This window comes from Protomyctophum parallelum (assembly GCF_964188405.1).
Source record: "Protomyctophum parallelum genome assembly, chromosome: 3".
NCBI classification, from domain to species: domain Eukaryota; kingdom Metazoa; phylum Chordata; class Actinopteri; order Myctophiformes; family Myctophidae; genus Protomyctophum; species Protomyctophum parallelum.
This window is the reverse complement of record NC_139698.1, coordinates 12,703,527-12,724,792: the sequence shown is the minus strand read 5'-3', so window position 1 is coordinate 12,724,792 and position 21,266 is coordinate 12,703,527. Positions and strand designations below refer to the sequence as shown.

The window sequence follows — 21,266 nt, the reverse complement described above, 5'->3', positions numbered from 1 at the left end:
GGACAAGGGGAGGGTGACAGAGAGCTTCTCTGGCAGCTCTCAGCGCTGCAGCCTCTGGATACTCTGAGACCACCATGAGCTGCCAGCCCTTCTCACCATGACACGCTCCACAAAGACGAGACACAACTGCCCCCAAATAAAGTGCACGCACACACACACACACAGGCACACACACCATCATTCATGCGTGGATGGATGGATGCATGCAAAAGTGCACTTGCGCTTCTGCACGCAAACAGACACGGGCACGACAAATCTCGAATGTGCATCACTTACATATCACAAACACACGTGTATTATATACATGCACGCACACACATAGTGTTATGGATGCACACACACACACACATGCACGCACGCATGCTACCGAGAGAGGAGCCTGGGTTGCTCAGGAAAGGTCACTTTATAGCATGTGACTCAAAGGGCTAAGGCAGAGCGTGATGATATGTGCCTGGACGGGTGACAGTGATGTCACCGCGTCCGCTCTGGGGCTGTTGTCTCTGACCCCTGGCTATGCACGATGCCCTGCCTGACCTTACGAACTCCAGCCCAAAGTGGGCAAATTAATGGAATGTTCAGTAATGGCCATTTCTGAAGCAGCTGGTGGGGTAATTACGCTCTCACGCTATGTATATATGCAGCAACCCCAACCGACCCCCAACCCCAACTTATACTGGCCCCACACCTCTCGATATCTCCTTTCTCTCTCTCTCTCTCTGTCTCTCTCTCTCTCTCTCTCTCTCTCTCTCTCTCTCTCTCTCTCTCTCTCTCTCTCTCTCTCTCTCTCTCTCTCTCTCTCTCTCTCTCTCTCTCTCTCTCTCTCTCCATCCTTGTCTGTGTGAGTCTCTCATCAGGCGGAACCCTGACCTAAACAGTTTGTGACAGCTTTCCTGGAGAATTGGGGACTAGGCATGCCTCCAAGACCCTGAGAGAAGCAAAGGTTCTCTCTCATGCCTGATCTGTACGTCATCGCGCTGCCGGTGTAGCACAGCGAATATAGCAAGCTCACAAGGCGCTGCCAGGCGCTGTGAGCTTGTAGATCCCCGCTGCAACACGCTGTAATGTTGTAGATCTATGTGAGCTTGTAGATTGGCTATTTGCGGTGTGCAGCATCGGCATGCAACACAGTGTTAATCAAGCCTTGCATCTCTCTTTTGCAACTACAACGTTTCCCAAACAGTGGGTCGGGACCCATTTTTGGGTCGCGAGAGAATATCCCTATTGTTTTGTTTCATAAATGTTGTCATTAATTATTATTATTTTAAAAGAGTTTCTAAAACAAATCCACAAAAACTAGTAAAGGAAATCGCTAATTTTGAGTTGAAAACAAATTCATGAATCGAAATGAAAATCATCAAAGAAATTCCCTAAATTAGACAAAACAAATCTGCAAACAGATCTGCAAGCTCGCAATGCACAAAGCGACACATTGTGAGCTTGTAGAGCTGCTAGTTTGGGTCTCGGGTAAACATCTGATTTATCTTTTGTGTCACACACACACAAACACACACACACACACACACACACACACGCCCTGCCCTAGATTCAGTCTTTTATCACACCTTACAAACGTTAAAAACGTCACATGTGCGAGTGTGTGCGGTGTGCTTTAACCCATTCAGGCCTAAGGCCGATTCTAAAAACGCCTCTAAATCCTGACCTAAGGTTTCTGAAAAACTTCAAATATTGATATAGCAGAATCAAAATTTTTACATTTTTGAATACTGTACATACTGTACAGAACCCAAATATGGGTTCCCGGCCTGAGGGGGTAAGGTACAAATAGGGAACCCCGCCCAGAATGGGTTAATGCATCTCCTTTTCATTATTCACAACTTGGAGTCACGAAATGTCTGTGTCTGTCAGCCAGATGTTGGATTTATTTGTCTGAGTGCACCTGCATGAATGCAGCGAGTGTGTGTGTGTGTGTGTGTGTGTGTGTGTGTGTGTGTGTGTGTGTGTGTGTGTGTGTGTGTGTGTGTGTGTGTGTGTGTGTGTGTGTGTGTGTGTGTGTGTGTGTGTGTGTGTATACACGCATGCATATCTGAGTATTGTTTTGACATTTTGTGCACTGCATATCGTATCGGTTTGGAGAATTATATCAGCTGTCAATCAACCAATAAGGTTTCCCAACATTTCTTGACATGTGGCCATTGATCCTTGACATGACACGCTGTACTAGTTATATGTAAGGCTGCACCACATGGACAACATTGCATACCTCAGTATCATATGTCATATTCTATATATTAAAGGACCTATAACATAAAATTCAACTTTTTCAATTTCTTTTGTGTTTTTGGGGCTCCAATGTGTGTTTTCTATCCCCACAAATAACCAATTTTGAACAATCAGGCTTTCATATCATATGGGTGTTTTAATGGAAATTGCTCTCAGAAACAGCTCGACTGATTTTGGTCTCATCGTGATGTCATCAATGTCACCCTACTTTGTATAATTCCTCCTTTTCTTCAGTCTTCAGTTGCAAATTTGCATTTCCACTTTGTTTACAATGTCCACCATTGTTGATTTTCCAAGCTGGCATGGAATGGAAACAAGCCTGGTTTTATCTAGCATGAGTATTATAATGACTCAAATATTAAATAATCTGCATATCAGCACCCTCTCCACCTCAGGACAGTGTGGTACTGCAGCTAAAACTGCTTTCAAAGTCCAGAAAGAATTGACAAGGCCTGGTTATATCAGAGTGGTGATTGAGGCTCAAACCATTAAAATAACTTTGAGGGACATAGACAATATGATTATTAAATATTAAAAGCAGTTTTAAAATGCATGTTATTTGCGCTTTAAGTGTTGTGACATTGAAAACTAAACATTATTGTGTTAATGATTTTGCCATCCCCACGGCAGCAGTTTATGGGATGGGTGTCGTCAAAGCGGCAGTCAGAATAGTAGGAAAGCAGATGACGTTGTTGTCAATCATGTGGCTATGGCTAACCCGTTTGCTAGCCAAAAAAACACAGCCAACGAGCGCTACTAGTATGTAAACAAAAGCGGTAAAATATGTTGGATGATTATGTTTATAAAACCTCTCATGTCATACGTCGATTTAATAGCCAGATTGATACGGTCGTGAGTTACCGCAGTGGGGGCAGCCATGTTTGTTGTCTGACGCTGTTGAGTGACGGGGCTGATGGCCAATCAGCTTACTACTTGGCTACGTGCGGATCGTATTGATAACGATACGATAACGATATATTGTGCAGCTTTAAAGTAGAGTATGTATGTTACGTACTTATCTCACGGTACTTATATTGTATATTGTACAACTGTATATTTCACAACTTTAGCTACAGTTTGCAGATTTATATTGTTATTATTATTAGAGAACATATATTAACCAATCAAGCCCTATTTTGTACTTTGGCTATTCTAAAACATATATTAATCTAGCCTACATTAACCTTTGAAGATCTGCTTTTTTTTTCTTTTCTTTTTTGTCTTTGTCTCGGAAGTTCGGAACTCTAATATACTTTTGTACTCTAGTAACTTATTTTTTACTTAAGTAAAATCTCTATAAAGTATTCCCAGCAAGCATGGTCAGGACCTGTGACGTCTCTATTGGGGCCAGATCAAGTCAAACCAAGACTAGCCAGAATATCACCTGATTTCAACCAACATAAATTCTGCCCACTAAGACGGACATCCAGATAGAATCCGATTGAGGCCAGATCAACTTAAGTCATTATCATAAATAGTCAGATCTGGCCCAGAATAAGCTATATTATTACTGGAGATTACGTAAAGATCATCCCCATAATGGGCTGTGATCTGGTCCTTAGAATGCTTTGAGATTGCTCTGTAAAGCTGCACTGCTAGGTTAAATAAAATATTCCAATGAAAAGAAAAAGGCAGATCTACAAGCTCTAAAAGTGTCGCACTACGACACGTTTTGAGCTTGTAGATCGGCTATTTTTTACTACGACAGTAATATGCAATGTGGCCCTCTGGAGTGTGTGTGGAACTATTGTGGCCCTCTCCATCTTCAATGTTGACCACCCCTGATCTAATTCAAACTTTTGTGAAACACAGATTGCTCTGTGTTTCACGGAAATCAGATGTTTACCCCGAGACCCAAACTAGCAGCTCTACAAGCTCACAATGTGTCTCTTCGCTTCGCGGCGCATTGCGTTGCGAGCTTGCAGATCTGTTTGCAGATTTGTTTTGTCTAATTTAGGGAATTTCTTTGATGATTTTGATTTCAATTCATGAATTTCTTTTTGAAAAATGTTTCTCACTTAGTAAAATCCTGCATAAAATCGCCAAGCGGCCTACGATGTCAAGGTACCGTATATACAGCACGGCTAGCCTTTCATATTGATATTATCTACAGTATGCGCTTCTGTTGTAGGCAAATAATTGTCGACCATGTTAACACTCAAACTGCTGCAGTTCCTTTTCTGATTACATCAGGGATAATTATGTCCCATCTACCAAATCTAGTCCATCCGCCAGGTGGTTCCCGAGATACACCGAGGACACACCCAGAGGTTCTGTGCATTCTTCAACGACCTCCATATATAAATAAGAGGACAGAATAGGACACAGACAGATAAAGACATTTGTGGAGTTTTGGTTCTGGACAACTGCCAGTCTGACCGAAATACGGTACTCAGGTACTCTTGTTATGCACAGGACAGACACACACACACACACACACACACACACACACACACACACACACACACACATATAGACACACACATAGACACACACACACACACACACACACACACACACACAGGTTTAGCGTTTAAAGACATAGATAGCTCCTTACCAGTGGGGTCCAGCAGGGCGTTGGCAGCGCCCCAGCGGTGGTAGAGGGCCGCCAGCTCGTGGGGGCTGTAGTTCTTGAGGAAGCTGAGGATGTCGATGGGCATTTCCTGCGCCTCCGCTATCGACTCCTGCTTCACGTCCCCGCGCACTCCCGAGGGCTGGGAGGAGGAGGAGGTAGAGGAAGAGGAGGAGTTCTGGAGGGCGCCGCCGTGTGTCTGCGAGGAGGTCCCGTAGCCGTGACCTAGTGAAGAGCTGTGGGTGATGGTGCTCGGCCTGGACAGGCCTGCTCGCGCCTGGCTGTGGGAGTTGGTATGTGGCTGGTGATGGTGCTGATGTGGCTGATGATGCTGTTGATGCTGCTGATGCTGCTGATGAAGGGTCTTGGAGGGCTGAGGGGAGCTCCGGGCCCGGCTGTACTCTGCCAGGCCATGCTTGCTGGACAACATGAAGCCCAGGCCCTCCTGGGGCATCATGTAGCGGTCCGCCAGCCTGGCCCCCGATGTGGAACTGGCGGCGGGCGCCGAGGGACGCTGGGAGACGCCGGCCGTGCTCTTCTCCAGGGAGCCGGCCGAGCACGAGGAGCCTCCCCGGGGGTAAAGATCCACCCTGGGCCTGGAGTGAGACGGGTGGTGGTCACCTGGGGTTCGGCTGCTGCCGCCACCGCTGACCGGCCGCATGGCATGCCTCGCCGCCTGGGAGCCTGAGCCGGACGAGGAGCCTCTCGAGGAAGGGGTGGAGGAGGAAGAGGAGGAGGAGGGGGGATTGCTTGGGTTACCAGTGGGCTTGTTCTTCTTCGGGGTCTCACTGGAGCACAATGGGGGCTGGGTGCGAGGGGTGCGGACCACCGGAGGCAGCGGGGGACACTCCTTGCCCTCCAGCACCGGCGGGGGACCCGTGCGTCGTCTGGCGTACGAGGAGCCGTCTCTGGGGCGCTTCAGGCCGTTCTTCAGGGCCCATTTAGGAGCCAGGGAGGAGCTGCTGCTGTTGATGCGGTGCGACACGGTCTGGTGCATCCACAGCACCTCCGGGTAGCGGGAGGAGTAGGAGCAGAAGGAGCACTTGTGGCTGGGGAGGCCCATCTTGTCCGGGGAGGAGGGGGAGGAGGGGCCTCTGTGGTCCTCAGCCTTGACACACAGGTCTAGCGGGGTCAGGCTGGGGTCAGAGGGCGACGACGACGGGCCACTAGGAGGTTTGTCCACAGAGGAGCGGGGTGAGAGGTAAGGGCAGGGCGCTGCGGCGGCGTGGGGCAACCCCTGGAGAAGGGCCATTTTCAGCTTGGGGTAGCCACTGGGGTGGCCTCTGTCCGAGCTGGAGCTGGGACTGGGACTGGGACTGGGGCTGGGACTGGGGCTGGGACTGGGGCTGGGTTTACTGGGAGCCGGGCTGGGTCTACTGTCGTGGTCGGCTGGGTGCTGGACGCGGACATGAGACAGATAGGACGAAGAGTCTGTGGCCACAAAGTCACACAGGCTGCAGACGTAAGGCTTCTCATCTGTGGAGGAAGACAAAAGAACATGTAAATAACTAAATGTGAAACATAAAGATGAACCAGGGTTTTCCTGCTATCCTCAAAATGAGATGCAAAGTACCAACAAGATATCTAAGTCAGTGTTGTTAACATTTTCTTCATTAATCATTCATTAGTTTCTCTAACAAATGAATGATTTATAATGTAGTCTTTGAGATAGGTTGTCGTTATCAAAATAGGGATGGCAGGTTGAAAATTATATTAAAATAAATAGGTATAATCTTAATTGTCTATCCATGAATACGTACTCTGCTGTTGTTGCTTGTGTTTGTATTGTAGGTTTTCTGTTTTATGTGTTTGTAAAAAATCTAAAATAAAGTACTGATCATAAAAAAATAAAAAAATAAAAAGGTATAGAATGTGCCACTGTATTGAGAAATTAGTATGCACAAAGTAAAGAAAGAAAGAAAATCACAACTTTTTGTTTAGTTGTACATATTGAAATAGTAATTTGTGGTAACTTGTCACAAAGTCCCACCTTGGCAATCAGTAAGTATATTGTTCTTCACAGATGTAGTTTTTGTGAGTAGCCACTTGGTGTCAGTATTGGTCTGGTTAGTGTTACCGTCCTCGCAAAAGCTACTTTCAACTTGGCAAAAAGAATGGAGAATATCAGATCTATAAAACATATGTGGTACATCATCCACTAGTTCTCAAAGAGTAATTGCTTAGATCAGTGGTTTTCATCCCATTATTTATTCAACATTTGAGCCACGGAACTCCATTTGATGACATTAAGCCTCTCAGACCCAAAACTAAAGAATATTTTGTTGTTGTTTGGATAGTATTTTGCACACAATTCCATGCTGTATTGATGTGGTGCCATTGGAGAGATAACAGGCTAACGTTGAATGAATCAAAATGACAATTATTTTACATGCTCTAATAATTGTGTATAGACTTCTTGTAAATGAGGTAGCTAGCCTAATAAATTATACAATAATTTAACTCTTGAGAGCATAAAATGAAACCAAATGGACCCATCAAGGTCCATTTGGACTGGCTGGGGACCACCTGGAACCCCGTCAAGGACCACTGGTGGTCCCCGGACCACTGGTTGAGAACCACTGGCTTAGATAACAACCATGCTGACTATTTGTCATGACCTGATATGTACCAGTGTTCATTTGTTTCACAATATTTTGAGTATTAGTTTTTATATTTTTGAATAACACACCATTTAGTCTTAGTCCTATTTAGTCTTCTGAAAAACCTTAGTCGACTTAGGGCCGATTCATACTCCTATTTTACCGCTGTTTCGGGGCTGTAGTGCCGAAATGATTTCGGCTCGTCAGAAATGTTCAGTAGCACCGAAGAGCCGACTTTAGGACGGTACCCGCCCCCCCGAACCTCAAATGACGTCACATTGTAGGCTCTACAGCGCCGAACCGACTTTTATTCGGCTCTAAAATAGGAGTATGAATCGGCCCTTAGTCTTAGTCAACAAAATTCCCACTGATATGTACTGTAACAGTAACTGTATGCATCTCCTTCATGGGCCATGGTCCAGTGTGTTTCCACCAGTTCACCACAAGGTGGCATACATGCTCTACCTGACTTATGGAGAAGCACGACATCCTCCCACAGCCTAACAAAGACACAGATCTCATCTCACACCCACGTTTCATCATTCAATATGGTCTTCCTAACAGGCATGCCAGCTTCAACCCATATGGTGTGCATGTGTGGGCTGCATGTCATCATTGACACTTAAACCCTCATATCAAGGCTTGTCCTCCTAGGCTAGACCTTTACGGCAACCTTCAACATATAACCCAAAACAGCAACAAAATGTAACCAGCCTTTTCCTTGCTTCATGTCCACGCACGCACGCACGCACGCACGCACGCACGTACGCACGCACGCACGCACGCACGCACGCACTCACTCACTCACTCACTCACTCACTCACTCACTCACACTCTCTCTCTCTCTCTCTCTCTCACGCACTCACACTCTCTCTCTCTCTCTCTCTCTCTCTGACCAGTAACCTGCCATCTGCTTTCCATTTGCCTTCCTGTTGGCACACCAGTGCAGTAGTAGCCAACACACACGTATACCACTACCACGGTGCCAAGGCTACGCCCCCAGGCTGGGTACAGTGGCATCACAGAGAACTAAGATTTATGTTGTTTAAATATATATAGCCTATATACATACATACACACACACACACACACACACACACACACACACACACACACACACACACACACAGTATGTTCTCACTTTCTCTCGCCCTCTAACCTTTCCTCTCCTTCCTGCCTTTCTCCTGTGTATCAGCTCCTATAGCTGGAGTCAATCTATCTTTATTCCTGGAGGGAGAAGCTCTCTGTGGTTCCCAGAGAGCAGCCCCTGTGCTGTGCCTGCCTTCCCTGAGCTACTGCCAGGGAGGAAAATAACCTCAATGTGAGGACGGTAAACAAGGAGGAGGCGGTCACAGGTCACTCTCTCAATCGGTCCTGCAGTGGCGCGTTATTATGTATCCCACCAACGTTCTAGGAAAGCCCTGCTGTGATTGGCCAGTAGTCGTTGTGATTGACAGTTCTCGTTTTTGCGACCAGTCATCACTCCTACAACTACAACCTATATCAAACCCTCACCCTAAACCTAACCTCCCACGGGGCAGCACACCTAAACCTAACCCATGTCTAACCAATGACTAGCCTAAACTAAGTATGCACCCCCCTAAACCTAACCCGAAACGGCCTAACCTCAGTAAAACTATGCCTTCCCAGGAGCCAATCAGACACATGGTGAGGCGGGTCTACCCTAGAACGTTGGTGGGATTCATAATCACGCTGCAGTGGCTGCTGCTACTCTCTTCCTCACCTGTGCGTGCGCACAAGAAAACGCACGCACACCGACATGCAATTGCACAGCCCTGGCTGCAGGAGCAATTAAGACTAGAGTGCTAACAGGCTGTGTCATTGAAGTGACACCTATCTCTCACACAAGAGTGAACAGAGCTGGCAGATTCACAGGCAGGCAACAATAGCACGGGGACAGATACCTTAAATGAGCTACTCTATGAATCTCTGCCTGTGAAAATCTGATGAGTCCTAATCTCACTGCAGTACCGTTGTTCAAGGTGAAGTGTTCTTATGTCATTACATTATAGGTAAAAGTCTAAAATTGAGCCACACTTAAAAATGCACTGAGCACAAACGATATAACGATAAAGAAGTTGGATGAAAATGCTGCACATTCTGTTCACTCTAGCCTGATAAAGTCTTGGTTGGAACATGTCGGTGAGATTGCGGTGCTTTTCTTCCTTTTAACCATTTTCAACAGCAGAAATGGTTGCCAGCTTCCTGGCAATTCTTGCGCATTAAGAGTCAAAGCCACTTCACAGGAACTTAGCATTCCGTCTAATCACCGCACACCTTGAAGGCACCCCTCGTGTCATCTAATACATCAATTACAGTGAAAAGCGTGGGCGGCGGCGGCGGGCGGCTGATTCACATGAAAAGCAGCCGGCCTACTCTTCTAGAAATACCCGTGGACGGAGCCAATGTGTCATCAAAGCATTGTCATCACTCAGTAGTACGATCTGCCTAAAAGCAGTGGTGGAAAGTGACTGCGTGCTAAGTACTGTACTTAACTTGCATATTTCCATTTTTCATTACTTTATACTGAGGCAAATAATGTGCTTTTTACTCCATTACAATTAAATGACAGGTTTAGTTAGTACTAGTTACCTTTCAGATTCAGATGATATAATGCAAAACATACATTAGCCACTTAAGATCTATTTTTGTAGTCAATTTATTTTAAATATTTTGGCTATGTAGATCTGATATTTTTTTGAGATTGAGATTGAGTACTTTTACTTTGGTACTTTAAGTATATTCTGATGCCATTACTTTTGTACTTTTACTTAAGTACAATTTTTAATACAGGCCTTATACTTGTAAAAACTGTATTTCTTTTTTCATATTGTGTTCAGAACTGTCTCACCTAAACACAGGATCTGACACAAAGTTTGACCTGACAATCAAGATACAATTTATCCCCTGAGCAAGCAGGCAGGCTCGGGGACAAAAGCAAGAAAGAAAAACAGAAAACCGGGTTCAAATCCAGGGTAGAAGAGGAAGGTTACACAGTGCAGCTTTATGTAAACAAGAATGACTCAGTTATAACTGCCAGGTGCCGAAAGCTATCGCTCATGAACATTCTACAGTATAATCAGTGTGTGTGCCGTGGCAGAGTATGGGTTTTATGCCGTTCAGACTATGTGTTTTATGGGTAAGTCTCCCATTGGCTTAGAGGCAGCCTAGAGACGAGGCAGCCAATCATGAAAAAGTGTCCACTACAGTCACTATAGGTAGTAGCAAATGTAGTCCAGGCGCTTTCCAAGCACCTGGCAAAAAATAAAATTTGTATTACTTCTTCTACCACAGCTAAGCGGCCTAAAATGCTATTGTGTTTGTATTGCTATGGTTAGGTAAGCCTACTCGCATTCCTACACACACTAACACGTTAAGCGAGCTACACCGCCACACAACCAAGTATAAATGAGTCTTTAAGTATCTAGGGGAAAGGGACACTGGGTCATTTGGGACATGGTGTGTGTGTCCTCTGAGTGTGTCTGCCTCCACTTTTCTCTGTCTCCATCGTGAGGTGACTCTATAAATAACCAATCGCTCATACATGAGACAGCCTGCCATGGCTGGCTGGTGGCCTGGCTGACTGGTGGCCTGGCTGACTGGTGGCCTGGCTGGCTGGTGGCCTGGCTGGCTGGTTTGTAAGAATAGTGGACGAGTGACAGTCAAAGTACCAACAACAGGTAACATTAAGGATTAGGTATCAGTCAAGGAATAATTAGATTGACAGAAGACGGCTGGTAGATTGATTGGTTGCTAATGTATGCTAAAACTCCATGTGGTTGGTTAGTTGGTTGGTTGGATGGATGATCAGAGAGATGGGGGAGGGGGGGGGATAATTTAAGTCAAGCTGAAATCAAAAGGTATTTCACAGGAAAGGGAGGCGGGACACTGCGTCGAGTGGAGGGCTGTGTGCGCCTCAGCCAATCACAGGGATCGGGGGCGGGGGTTGAACTGCATGGAGCTTTGGAACCTCCAGAGACAGACACCCACTATCTGCACCTCTCCTTCCCACCTATGAGCACTCATCTCAGGCAAAGCGTCCACAATTAGTGCCTCAAAGTAAAAAACCAGGCAGTACTGATGATCAAATCAAGATGATGTTACTGCACTGCATTTGTTGAATCAAATGTTTTCTGAAAGGTATTTTAGCGTACTGTTTCACTGTTTGTAACGCGTGTCCACCGTGTTGGATACTGCAGCAGCATCCACAAATTAATGGAATGTTTTTTTCCGATTGTTTGCATGCATTTTTCTTTGTTCGTTGTATGTGGTTGTCAATCTACTCACTCGTCTGAGTATCGTAAATAGATCTCAATTATTATCAAATAATTCATCAAATAACTATATTTGTGTGTCACTGTGTTCTTTCTCTCTCTGTGTGTGTGCGTGCGTGTGTGTGTGTGTGTGTGTGAATATATAGGGATATTCCGCTTTCTGACGAGATAAGGACGGTACGCAAGAGTACGCAAGAGCTTGCAGTCAACCCAGCCACCTGAGAACACACATGAGGTCCCATACAGGTACGGGCCGTACGGCACCATGTTATACCTAAAGTAACATACAAACACGAATGCTATGCGGTAAGCCAATATTGTATGATTATGAATTAATAGAATGCAACAAAAAAAGAAACACGGAAAAGACGTTATTGGCACTACGGAAGTCCATGAGAAACCTGATTATTAAGTCCTTGGTGGTTTCTGTTCACTTGAGTGTACCAGTCAGTCAGTCAGCCTGTGAGTCCGTCCTGTGCCCCACCCTGGGCCCGGTGCCCCGCCCTGGGCCCGGTGGGCCGGCCCTGTGCCCCGCCCTGAGCCGGCCCTGGACAGCTTTGTTGTATAAGCACGGCTCTACTCACACTTCTAAGGCTGCGAGGTCCTTTTGCCCCCACAGCCGTTCACATTGGTCCGGCCGGGGTGTTTTTTCTATCTAAGTCTCTCACAGCCCCGGATAAACATTCGTTAGAATCAATCCCTGACGTCAGACTGCAGGATATTTCCCAGTCTCCCATGACTTTGGAACAATCATTGAGTGGGAGAGAGAGAGAACACTTCACACTACATTTACTACCATGAAGGAAGTCCACCCCAGCCGTAGCTCTATTGGAGAACACAGCTCTCTTTGTTGTTGTGTTGTGGCATCAAGTTTGAGGGGGGAAAAAGAGGGGAAATAAATAGCTACTGTAATAGAAGGTGTTTCGTTCCCGGTCGTGTAAGGCCTAGTTTTACTCCAAAGTTATTGTTGAATGTTTGGTTATCCATTAAACAAAGTGCTGATGTTGAAAGTGAAAGGGGGTGTGGGGTATAGAGAGGCAAACAGATTTCCATGGCAGAGAAAGAAAAAAAAGGAGAGCAGAGAGAGAGACATGTACATTTTCAAGCACAGATAGGGGGGGGTTTCCTGAGACAGGAAGAGTTGAAATAGCACACAGCCCGATCAGGCCTGCAGAGAAGCTGTTGCTATTTTTGAACGTCTACACAACACACCGCCAGGGAAGATTGGAAGCAATCACTGTGCTTAGCATGCCATCACTGCCTGTCTGACAAATGTGCGCTTTTAACAAGTTAGCGGCAAGTTAACAGCTAGCAGGCTATCTGTGTCTTCTCACTGGAAAGAGAAAAAAAAAAGAATACTACAGTTTTGACACATGCAGTTCTTTTATCATAAATCAGCAGTGCGTGTGTGTTTTTGCCCTCGCAGTGGGCAGGGTTTTCTCTTTTTTTCCCCTTCAGTGTTTATGGGTTGTGGAGGTGAAAAAATGTCAGGCATTCCAAAAATGCCCTGTTGTCTATTGTAACGCTGTGTTCAAAGGCTTGCAAGTTCATCTAAGCGTTTACTGTTAACTTCACTGTTCAGCAACACTCAGTCGTGTTGGCCTCAACGATACGCCTCCCAGTGACAATTAATGTTTAATGACCATTTCTACAGTTGTTTATTTTATACACGTCCGCCCCCCTCCCCCGTCCCCCCCTATAAAATAGCTGCCTTTGAAATGTAACTGCGATGTTTGGCCACCGGGGGGATCCAAATCCCCACTCCACAGGAACGTGGTCGGTCAGTGGTGATGAGCAGCACCCCCACAGTGGACGTTTCACCAACAGATGTTGGCTACCGAGTGACTGTCAGAGTCAGGGGCCTTGAGAGGGAGCTCTGGAGAGGAAATGGGTCAGGAATGCTTCTCCTTTGCTCTACCTTTGACCTCAGCTGCTTATACTCAAACATTTATACGCATACATTTGAATGTACAAAACGTATGTGTATTGGAAAATGTGTGTACACATTTTAGTGCATTTCCCATGCGAATTGACCTATTCCATTGGTTGCCTATTGTGCTTAAAGGTAGGGTAAGTGATCACTATATTCTGATAGTAATCATTGCTAGGGTGTTTGTTCAATAACAGTGGTCTCCCTGTCGCTCCAGCTCTTTAATAAAATGTCAACCAATCAGAAGAAAGTAGCTCCATGTATCAGCTTATTTTTTCTAGTGTCCCGGTTCCAATTTTATCTGCTCATTTATCTGTCATCACTTACAATTACACGTGTTTAATCTGTATCCTGACTGCATTCTCTATCCTGATTGGATGAAATTGGTATCCCGACCTGATAAAGCATTTTATGTCTAATAAAAATTTGGAGAGACATGGAGACTCCTGTTACTGAACAGACACTCTATAGCAATGAGTACTATCACAATATAGAGCTTTATAACACTTATTTAAACCAAAGAAAATCACTTACCCACAGAGTGGAAAGCTAATTGCAACATTGAGTTATTTCTGGTATTCAGGAAACCATTATGTAAAAAAGGAAATGGCTGTGTTCAGAGTTGTGTTTGGACTTACCGGCTAACTGGCCTGCATCGGCGTTGTCCGTCTCTGAGGCCTGGTCTCCCAGGGTGGACGCTGGCGGAGAGTCTCCGTACCCTGGGGTGCTGGGCCGGCTGGGGGAGCCCGATTCCGGATCGCTGGTGGAGCCCCAGCGATCTCCTCTCCCCGCTCTCTCCTTCTCTCCTCCGGAGCCCTTTTCCACATCCTTTCTGTGGACCCGCTGGTGGACCATCATCTGGTGCCGGCTGCGGAACACCTTCCCGCACTCGAAGCACTCGTTGGACTTGGAGGGGGTGTGCGTCTGGGATGGCCGGCGGCGGTCCTGGCGGGACGCGGGGCGGTACTCGGAGTCGCTGAGGCTCTCCGGGGTCCGGTCCCCGGAGGACGCGTGGCTGCTGCTGCGGCGGCCCGAGCTGCGTCTCTCCTGGCCCTTCAGGACGTAGCGGCTGCTTTCCTTCTCGTAAACCACGGCGGCTCCGGCCAGAGCCTCCGGTCCCATTCTTCCTTCCCCTGACCCGGCCTTGTAACTCGGCTCCATGGGCTCCACGACCCTGCCCCTGGTGGCCAACTGCCAGGCCTGGTAACTGCAAACTGGATCCAGCTCTGGGATCCTCTGGCCCAGTGAAGTCTTCCCCTGCTCCTCTCCGTCCTCCTCAGACTTCTCCTCGGCAGACCCGAGGTTGAGATAGTCCAGGAGGCGTCGCTTAGCAGCTGGCGAGTCCTCGTCGTCGCTGGCTCTGCGCTGGCTCGGGGGCCTCCTGCCGCTGCCGTGGACTTTCTCGTGGGCCCTGAGGCTCTCTCTGCTGTGGAACAGGTTCCCGCATTTGGAGCAGATCTGGTACACGGACGTAACAGAGCTGGCAGAGACATCGGGATCCTGGGCCACATTATTGATGGTGACGGGAGGTTCCGAGTTCTCCACTTTGGTCCTCGACTTGGACTTGGTGTTGTGTGTCTTCATGTGGGACTTGAGGAACCAGGCCTCCCTGAAGCGCCGGCCACAGATGTGGCAGCAGTGCTCCAGGATGCCGGCGTGTTTCTTCATATGCGACTTCAAGAACCAGGCTTGGGTGAAGACCTGGCCGCAGGTCTCGCAGGGGAATGTTCCGTCGGTCTGGGGCTGGGCGGGCTCGGGTTCCGCTACGCAGGCCTCCTCCTTAACGGGGCTCTCCTCCTCCGCGTCTGCAGTGATGTGGACCTTCTCGATGTGGCTGAGGAGCTGGTCCTCGCGCTGGGCCTCGTATCCGCACAGGCGGCAGCAAAACGGCCGCTGCTCCGACGTGGGCTTTTCCCTCTTGATGTTTCTCGCCGGCGGTTTCCTCTTGCCCTCCTCTGCGTTGTTGTCTCCGCTGACCACGCGGTTACAGGCCGAGCTGCTCTTGGTGGGGCTAGTTCCACCGTCGAGACCCTCGGAGACGCCCACCTCGGCCGCCGCGGACGCCGCCTCCTCCTCCTCCTCGGCTCCGCCCTCGTCATCGTCGTTGGAGTGGTGGCTGGAGAGCGTGCCCAGCTTGTGGCTGCGGATGTGCACTTTCAGGTTGCCCTTCTGGGACGCCCGGTGGTCGCAGTAAGGGCATTTGTACGGACGAGCGCCCGTGTGGCGCCTCATGTGCTGGGACAGAGAGCTCAGGAAGGGGAAGCTCCGTCCGCAGATGTTGCAGTCGTAAGAGCCGGGGGTCTTGTCGTCATCCATCTCTGCCTCTTTCCCGTCGCTGGCTTTGTCTTCGTCCAGCTCTCCCTTCAGGCCACAGGACTGGGTCTCCATCAACTCCACGCCGTCTCTGGGGTTCATGGTGCAGGCTGAGTCTATCCTGCCTTGCTGGCCCTGCGCAAACTCACTAACACGATAATCCCACTGCTATCTGCAGCTGTACATCGAGGGCTATGTTTTTGCGTTGTCAGGGGGATCCCGATGCTATCTGCCTTCGCTCATCTACTTGTTGTTAGCAGAGCATCCAAAGTAGCAGCTCACCCAGCACTCTCTGGTTGTTTAAGACAATGTCACCCATCCATCTTCATCTAGCACTGGCAATGAATCTGTGACTTGCAATTTGCTGTGGCACGGTGCAAAAGCAGCTTACCAGGCACAACCATTGATTGTGCCAGCTATAGTAAATTCTTACTTCCTGCCAAAGAGAATATCTCATAGCTTATACTCCATGTTACGCTGTGAATTTTATGGGCTAGGGTTGTGTGAAAGTTTCAGTCCTCCACTGTTCCCAGGCCTTATGGGCGGTGTCTGTATCAGAGCTGAGCTAATCCACGACCCCTCTTCTTTTCATTGGCCTTTCTTTGGTTTTCGTTTTCAGCACATCAGCAACTTCCAGGAGGACACAGCAGCGAGTTGCGCAGCCTGCTCAGATACTGTCAACCTGCGAGACAGAGAGAGAGAGAGAGAGAGAGAGAGAGAGAGAGAGAGAGAGAGAGAGAGAATAGGCAGGAAGGAGAGAGGAGAAACAAAAAGGACAAAAGAACAAGTTAGTATAGCCAACGCATGGCAGAAGCCTCTGTGTGTTCTATTACATATTTGCATAAGCAGCTCTGCCCATGTGTCAGCAGCAGTAGTAGGCTTATATATGCGTCATGCAGTGGTTCTGTTTGTACATGAGCACCTCCTACAGTGTAGGTAGCATGTAGCATAGCATGTACTGTATGTCTGTCTACTACAGCCCTGTGTCTATGCACCACCGCTTGTGTGTGCCTGTGTGTGCCTGTGTGTGTGTGTGTGTGTGTGTGTGTGTGTGCCCGTGCGTGCATGTGTGCGCGCTTGCATGCGGGGGTGTGTGGTATAACTGTGCACGAGCCGGGCTTCAAGCCCTGACGCCACACTGGCTGAGTCAACACTTTACACAATCACAGTGGCGGGGAGCAACGTTCACATCAGCAAGATCAGCAGTGCCACCATATTCCCTCCCTGCCGTGCCGGGCCGCGCACGCCTGCTTCAACTGACACTATCACATGACAGGGATCTTAAGTACACAACAGGAAGTGGCTCTTCAGACAGTTTGCTTTGCTCTTTTTCTCCAGTCACAAACTATATAGTATATAGTATATAAGTATATAGCGCGGAGGGGGGGAGGGTTGGTTATTGGGTTGGAGAGGAGAGGAGAGGCAGCACGGGGGGAAAGAGAGAGACACAGAACGGAACAGTCGAGAATGAGAGAGAGAGAGAGGGTGGGGGCATAAAGACCAGATCTATAGTGGAGTTTTCACTCTTTATCTTGTGTCTAAATCTGAGGCCTGCAGCTCAGACTGTGGGCTAAGACAAAAGCGCAGTGAACAGGACACGTTCTGAAAGGAGGACGGGCTTGATTGCTTTATCTTTTTCAAACTGTAAACTTGACATAGAAAAATGGAAGAAATTAAAAACGTTTTGGGAAAAGAAGATACTGATATTGTTTGGGAAATAACAGTCTACAAGAAGTCTTTAAGGTATTCATTAAAACAGACCGCTGGAGACTGAACGTGTGGACTTTGAAATTGCATGAAGTATGACTGACAGCATTATTAGAGGCTATTATATGAACTGCCATGGCCCATATAAGCCCCAGATAGTGCCAGACTGTAATTAGAGGTGGATAATTGATCATAATCATAAGAGGATAAGCTGTGGGAGTGGGGGGGTTGGGGGTTTCTGAGGGAACAATCATACTTCTTACATCTACCCACGACCAAAAGCACCACTCTGCCCAGTGGCGTGCACAGACATTTAGAGGGGCAGGTGCTCAAGTGAAAAAAAGGGCACCTTGTGCAGCGCATTTTGGGGCGGGAACCCATTTTGGTGCTTTAGCTATTGAAACATAGCAGATCTACAAGCTCATAGCACGCCACCGAGTGGTGCGCTACGAGCTTGTAGGTCTAATTTTTTTTTATCGAAGAACCACTGACATAGAAACATAGCTTTAGATTGTGTGGGCCTAAATAATATAGTAGAAGCGTTTTTTATCAAGATGTGATCAATGTCACCATGGTCCACACACTACAAATTAAGAAAAAAAATAAAACTTATTTTTCTTTTTTTTAAGAGAAAAATTGCCAAAATTGCCAAAAGGACACTAGGGGGTGCTCTAGCACCCCCTAGTGTCTATCTGTGCACGCCACCAGAGCCCGATGCATTCTACGGTGATTCATGCCCTTCAGATCAACGTGGCCCCAACACTTCCTCCTAGGATATTTGATAAGCTAACGTTGCCGGGCAACACATGTCAATTCCAGCCACTAAAGCGAAGATGATAGCTTTGGAATAAAGCTGTAATACTACCAGGAAGTGGACTTGTTTTAGAAGCATTGCGGTTTACTCCACAGTAGGCAAACAAAAAGGACATGTATAGGCCTAAATACCTTACTGCTACTGCTGCTACTACTACTGTTAATATTTTAACAATAGAAATAATAATAATAATAATAATACTATTTATACAGCACCTTTATATAGCACCTTTCATGACATAAATGCAGCGCAAAGTGCTTTACCGAGCAATAAAAATAGAAAAGCAAATACATAAAATAGCATTAAATACAAGAGCAAAAAACAAAGTAACATTAAAACAATAGAGGCTCTAATACTAATATGAATAATAATAAATTATATATTTTTTTGTCTTTCTTTATGCTTTTGTTCCCCAATACAAAATGTACAATGTCCCTGTTGTGTGTTATCATATAATTAGGCTGAAAGAATATTCTTGTTATATTGAAGAAGGGTCTTGAGTCATAGACCAATAAGGGACCATTAAGGTTCCCAACTGTGAATCATTTAGCTGGGGACCTCCTGAAACCCCCTGAAGGACCCCTTGGGGGTCCCAACTATGAATCATTTAGCTGGGGACCTCCTGAAACCCCCTGAAGGACCCCTTGGGGGTCCCAACTATGAATCATTTAGCTGGGGACCTCCTGAAACCCCCTGAAGGACCCCTTGGGGGTGCCAACTATGAATCATTTAGCTGGGGACCTCCTGAAACCCCCTGAAGGACCCCTTGGGGGTCCCAACTATGAATCATTTAGCTGGGGACCTCCTGAAACCCCCTGAAGGACCCCTTGGGGGTCCCCGTAGCCCAGGTTGAGAACCACTGCTTTAAACAGCTCCGGCTTTCCTCCAACATGCGTTAGTGAGTCACACTCAGCTTACTTTAACCCACGCACTCCCAGTAGTGGAAAAAAGGACCCAAGTGTTGAGTGTCAATGCTGCTAATGTAGAACTACTTTGTTACAAGTAAAAGTCCGGAATTCAAATGTACTTGAGTAAAAGTACAAAAGTATTGGCATCAAAATGTACTTAAAGTACCAAAGGTAGAATGTACTCATTATGCAGAATGTCCCATTTCAAGTTATCAAATGTATACAGATCTTTTGAAAACAGCAGATCTATAAGCTCACAATGCGTCGCATTGCGAGCTTGTAGATTTGCTATTTTCAAATGGCCTAAAAGTATATAGGGCTGAAGGGGTTAAACTGTATGTTTTATAATAATAATAATTCTAGTAAGTTTTCAAATAATTGTAGTGGAGTAAAAGTACAATATGTGCCTCTGAGATGTAGTGGAGTAGAAGTAAAGGTATTGGAAAGTTGGAAATACTCAAGTATAAATACTTCAAAATTGGACTTACGTCGTACAGTACAAATGATTGTACTTATAGTTACTTTTCACCACTGCACATTTTTACACTCTCAGTTAAACTAACACTCTGGATTTGACTGTGCAGCCAATCAGCAATCAGCTGGGTCTGACGCTGTGTAAATATGGCTTTAGCAGGAAAGAAGAACAAGACCTTGAGTTTGACCTTTCTAGGTCATTGGAGGTCATGGGTCATATTGCCAAATGGAATGGATTTGTTCCTGATCTTTGATCTTTGACATTTTTGATGTCTTTGATGTCTTTCTTTTTTTTTTAACTGATGAGCCCCAAAACCTGAAACCCTATGATAGGTTTAAAGCTATAATAGTTATTATCTCTAAATGCACCAAGTCTCTGTATGTGTACCTCTGTAATCTACGTAACTCGAAGAATCGACACACGCGTGCGATCCACACCACCGCAGGGAGTGCAGTGCACGGTGTCGAGTCCGTCGGATAGCCAGTTGTCCAGCACAAAAGCCTCTGCTTATAATAATAATTATAATAATAATAAGCAAAATAGGAATACATTTTAGTTTATTTGATGTGGCAAAAAAAAAACTTTTCGTGACCTTCTGGCATTGACCCAGTTGTCCACAAAACTGGATCAGGGAGCCTAATCTAGAGATGACTTTCTGAGTTATTACACTTCCCACCTTTGCTTAAATGTCATTCCATGCCACAGTTTCACCATAGAGTTGCTAACATTCAGACAAACAAACAGGCAAACCAAGGTAACAAAAGTTAAGCACGAAAAGCATCTAATAACATTCATTCATTGCTCTATATCAGTGGTTCCCAAAGTGCGGTCCGGGGACCCCCAGGGGTACTTTAGGGAGTTCCAGCTAGATGATAGTTTGTAACCAAATTGACCCTTATGGGTCTGCAACTCAGAAAGTGTACAAATGTAACCCAATGGACCCTAATGGGTCCATTTGGTTCCATTTGTACACTCTCAGAGTTAAATTAGTATTGATTTTACAATTTAAATTGGGGGTCCCAGATATATAAATGCTATTAAATAGGGGTCCGTAGACTAATGCATGTTAAACTGGGGGTCTTTGAAATTAAAAGGGTTGAAAATCACTGCTAGAGACATTAAAATCTTCTCTTATGGGGGTCCCTGGCATATCTTTTCAAATGGGGGTCCACAGGCTAATTAGTGTCAAATTGGGGGTCCTTGACATGAAAAAGTTTGGGAACCAGTGCTCTATAGGCCTCTCTATAACACACAACTATTGAAATAATATGTGCTGTAGAGTGTGTGCCTCAGAGCTCCTTGTATTATGGATATCTCACATGCACAGTACAATCCTCAGATTGTGTTTAAGTAGGCCTACCGCCGTTTACAGTGTTAGTGTCATCAGTTGCACATGATAAGTGATCAGAAG

General features: G+C 46.4%; 1 protein-coding gene across 2 annotated transcripts in view; it reads right to left on the bottom strand.

Annotated features, from left to right (window-relative positions):
• The window catches only part of LOC310856387 (zinc finger protein 516-like), a 60,073-nt gene that overhangs the window by 5,380 nt on the left and 33,427 nt on the right, over positions 1–21,266 (bottom strand). For both annotated transcript variants that reach the window (XM_083761792.1, XM_083761791.1), the window contains exons 2-3: positions 14,277–16,633; positions 4,799–6,289 (exon numbers count right to left, since the gene is read on the bottom strand). In XM_083761792.1, coding sequence (XP_083617918.1) covers positions 4,799–6,289; positions 14,277–16,053 — 3,268 coding nt within the window. In that variant the 5' untranslated portion in view covers positions 16,054–16,633. The remainder of the gene's footprint in view (positions 1–4,798; positions 6,290–14,276; positions 16,634–21,266) is intronic.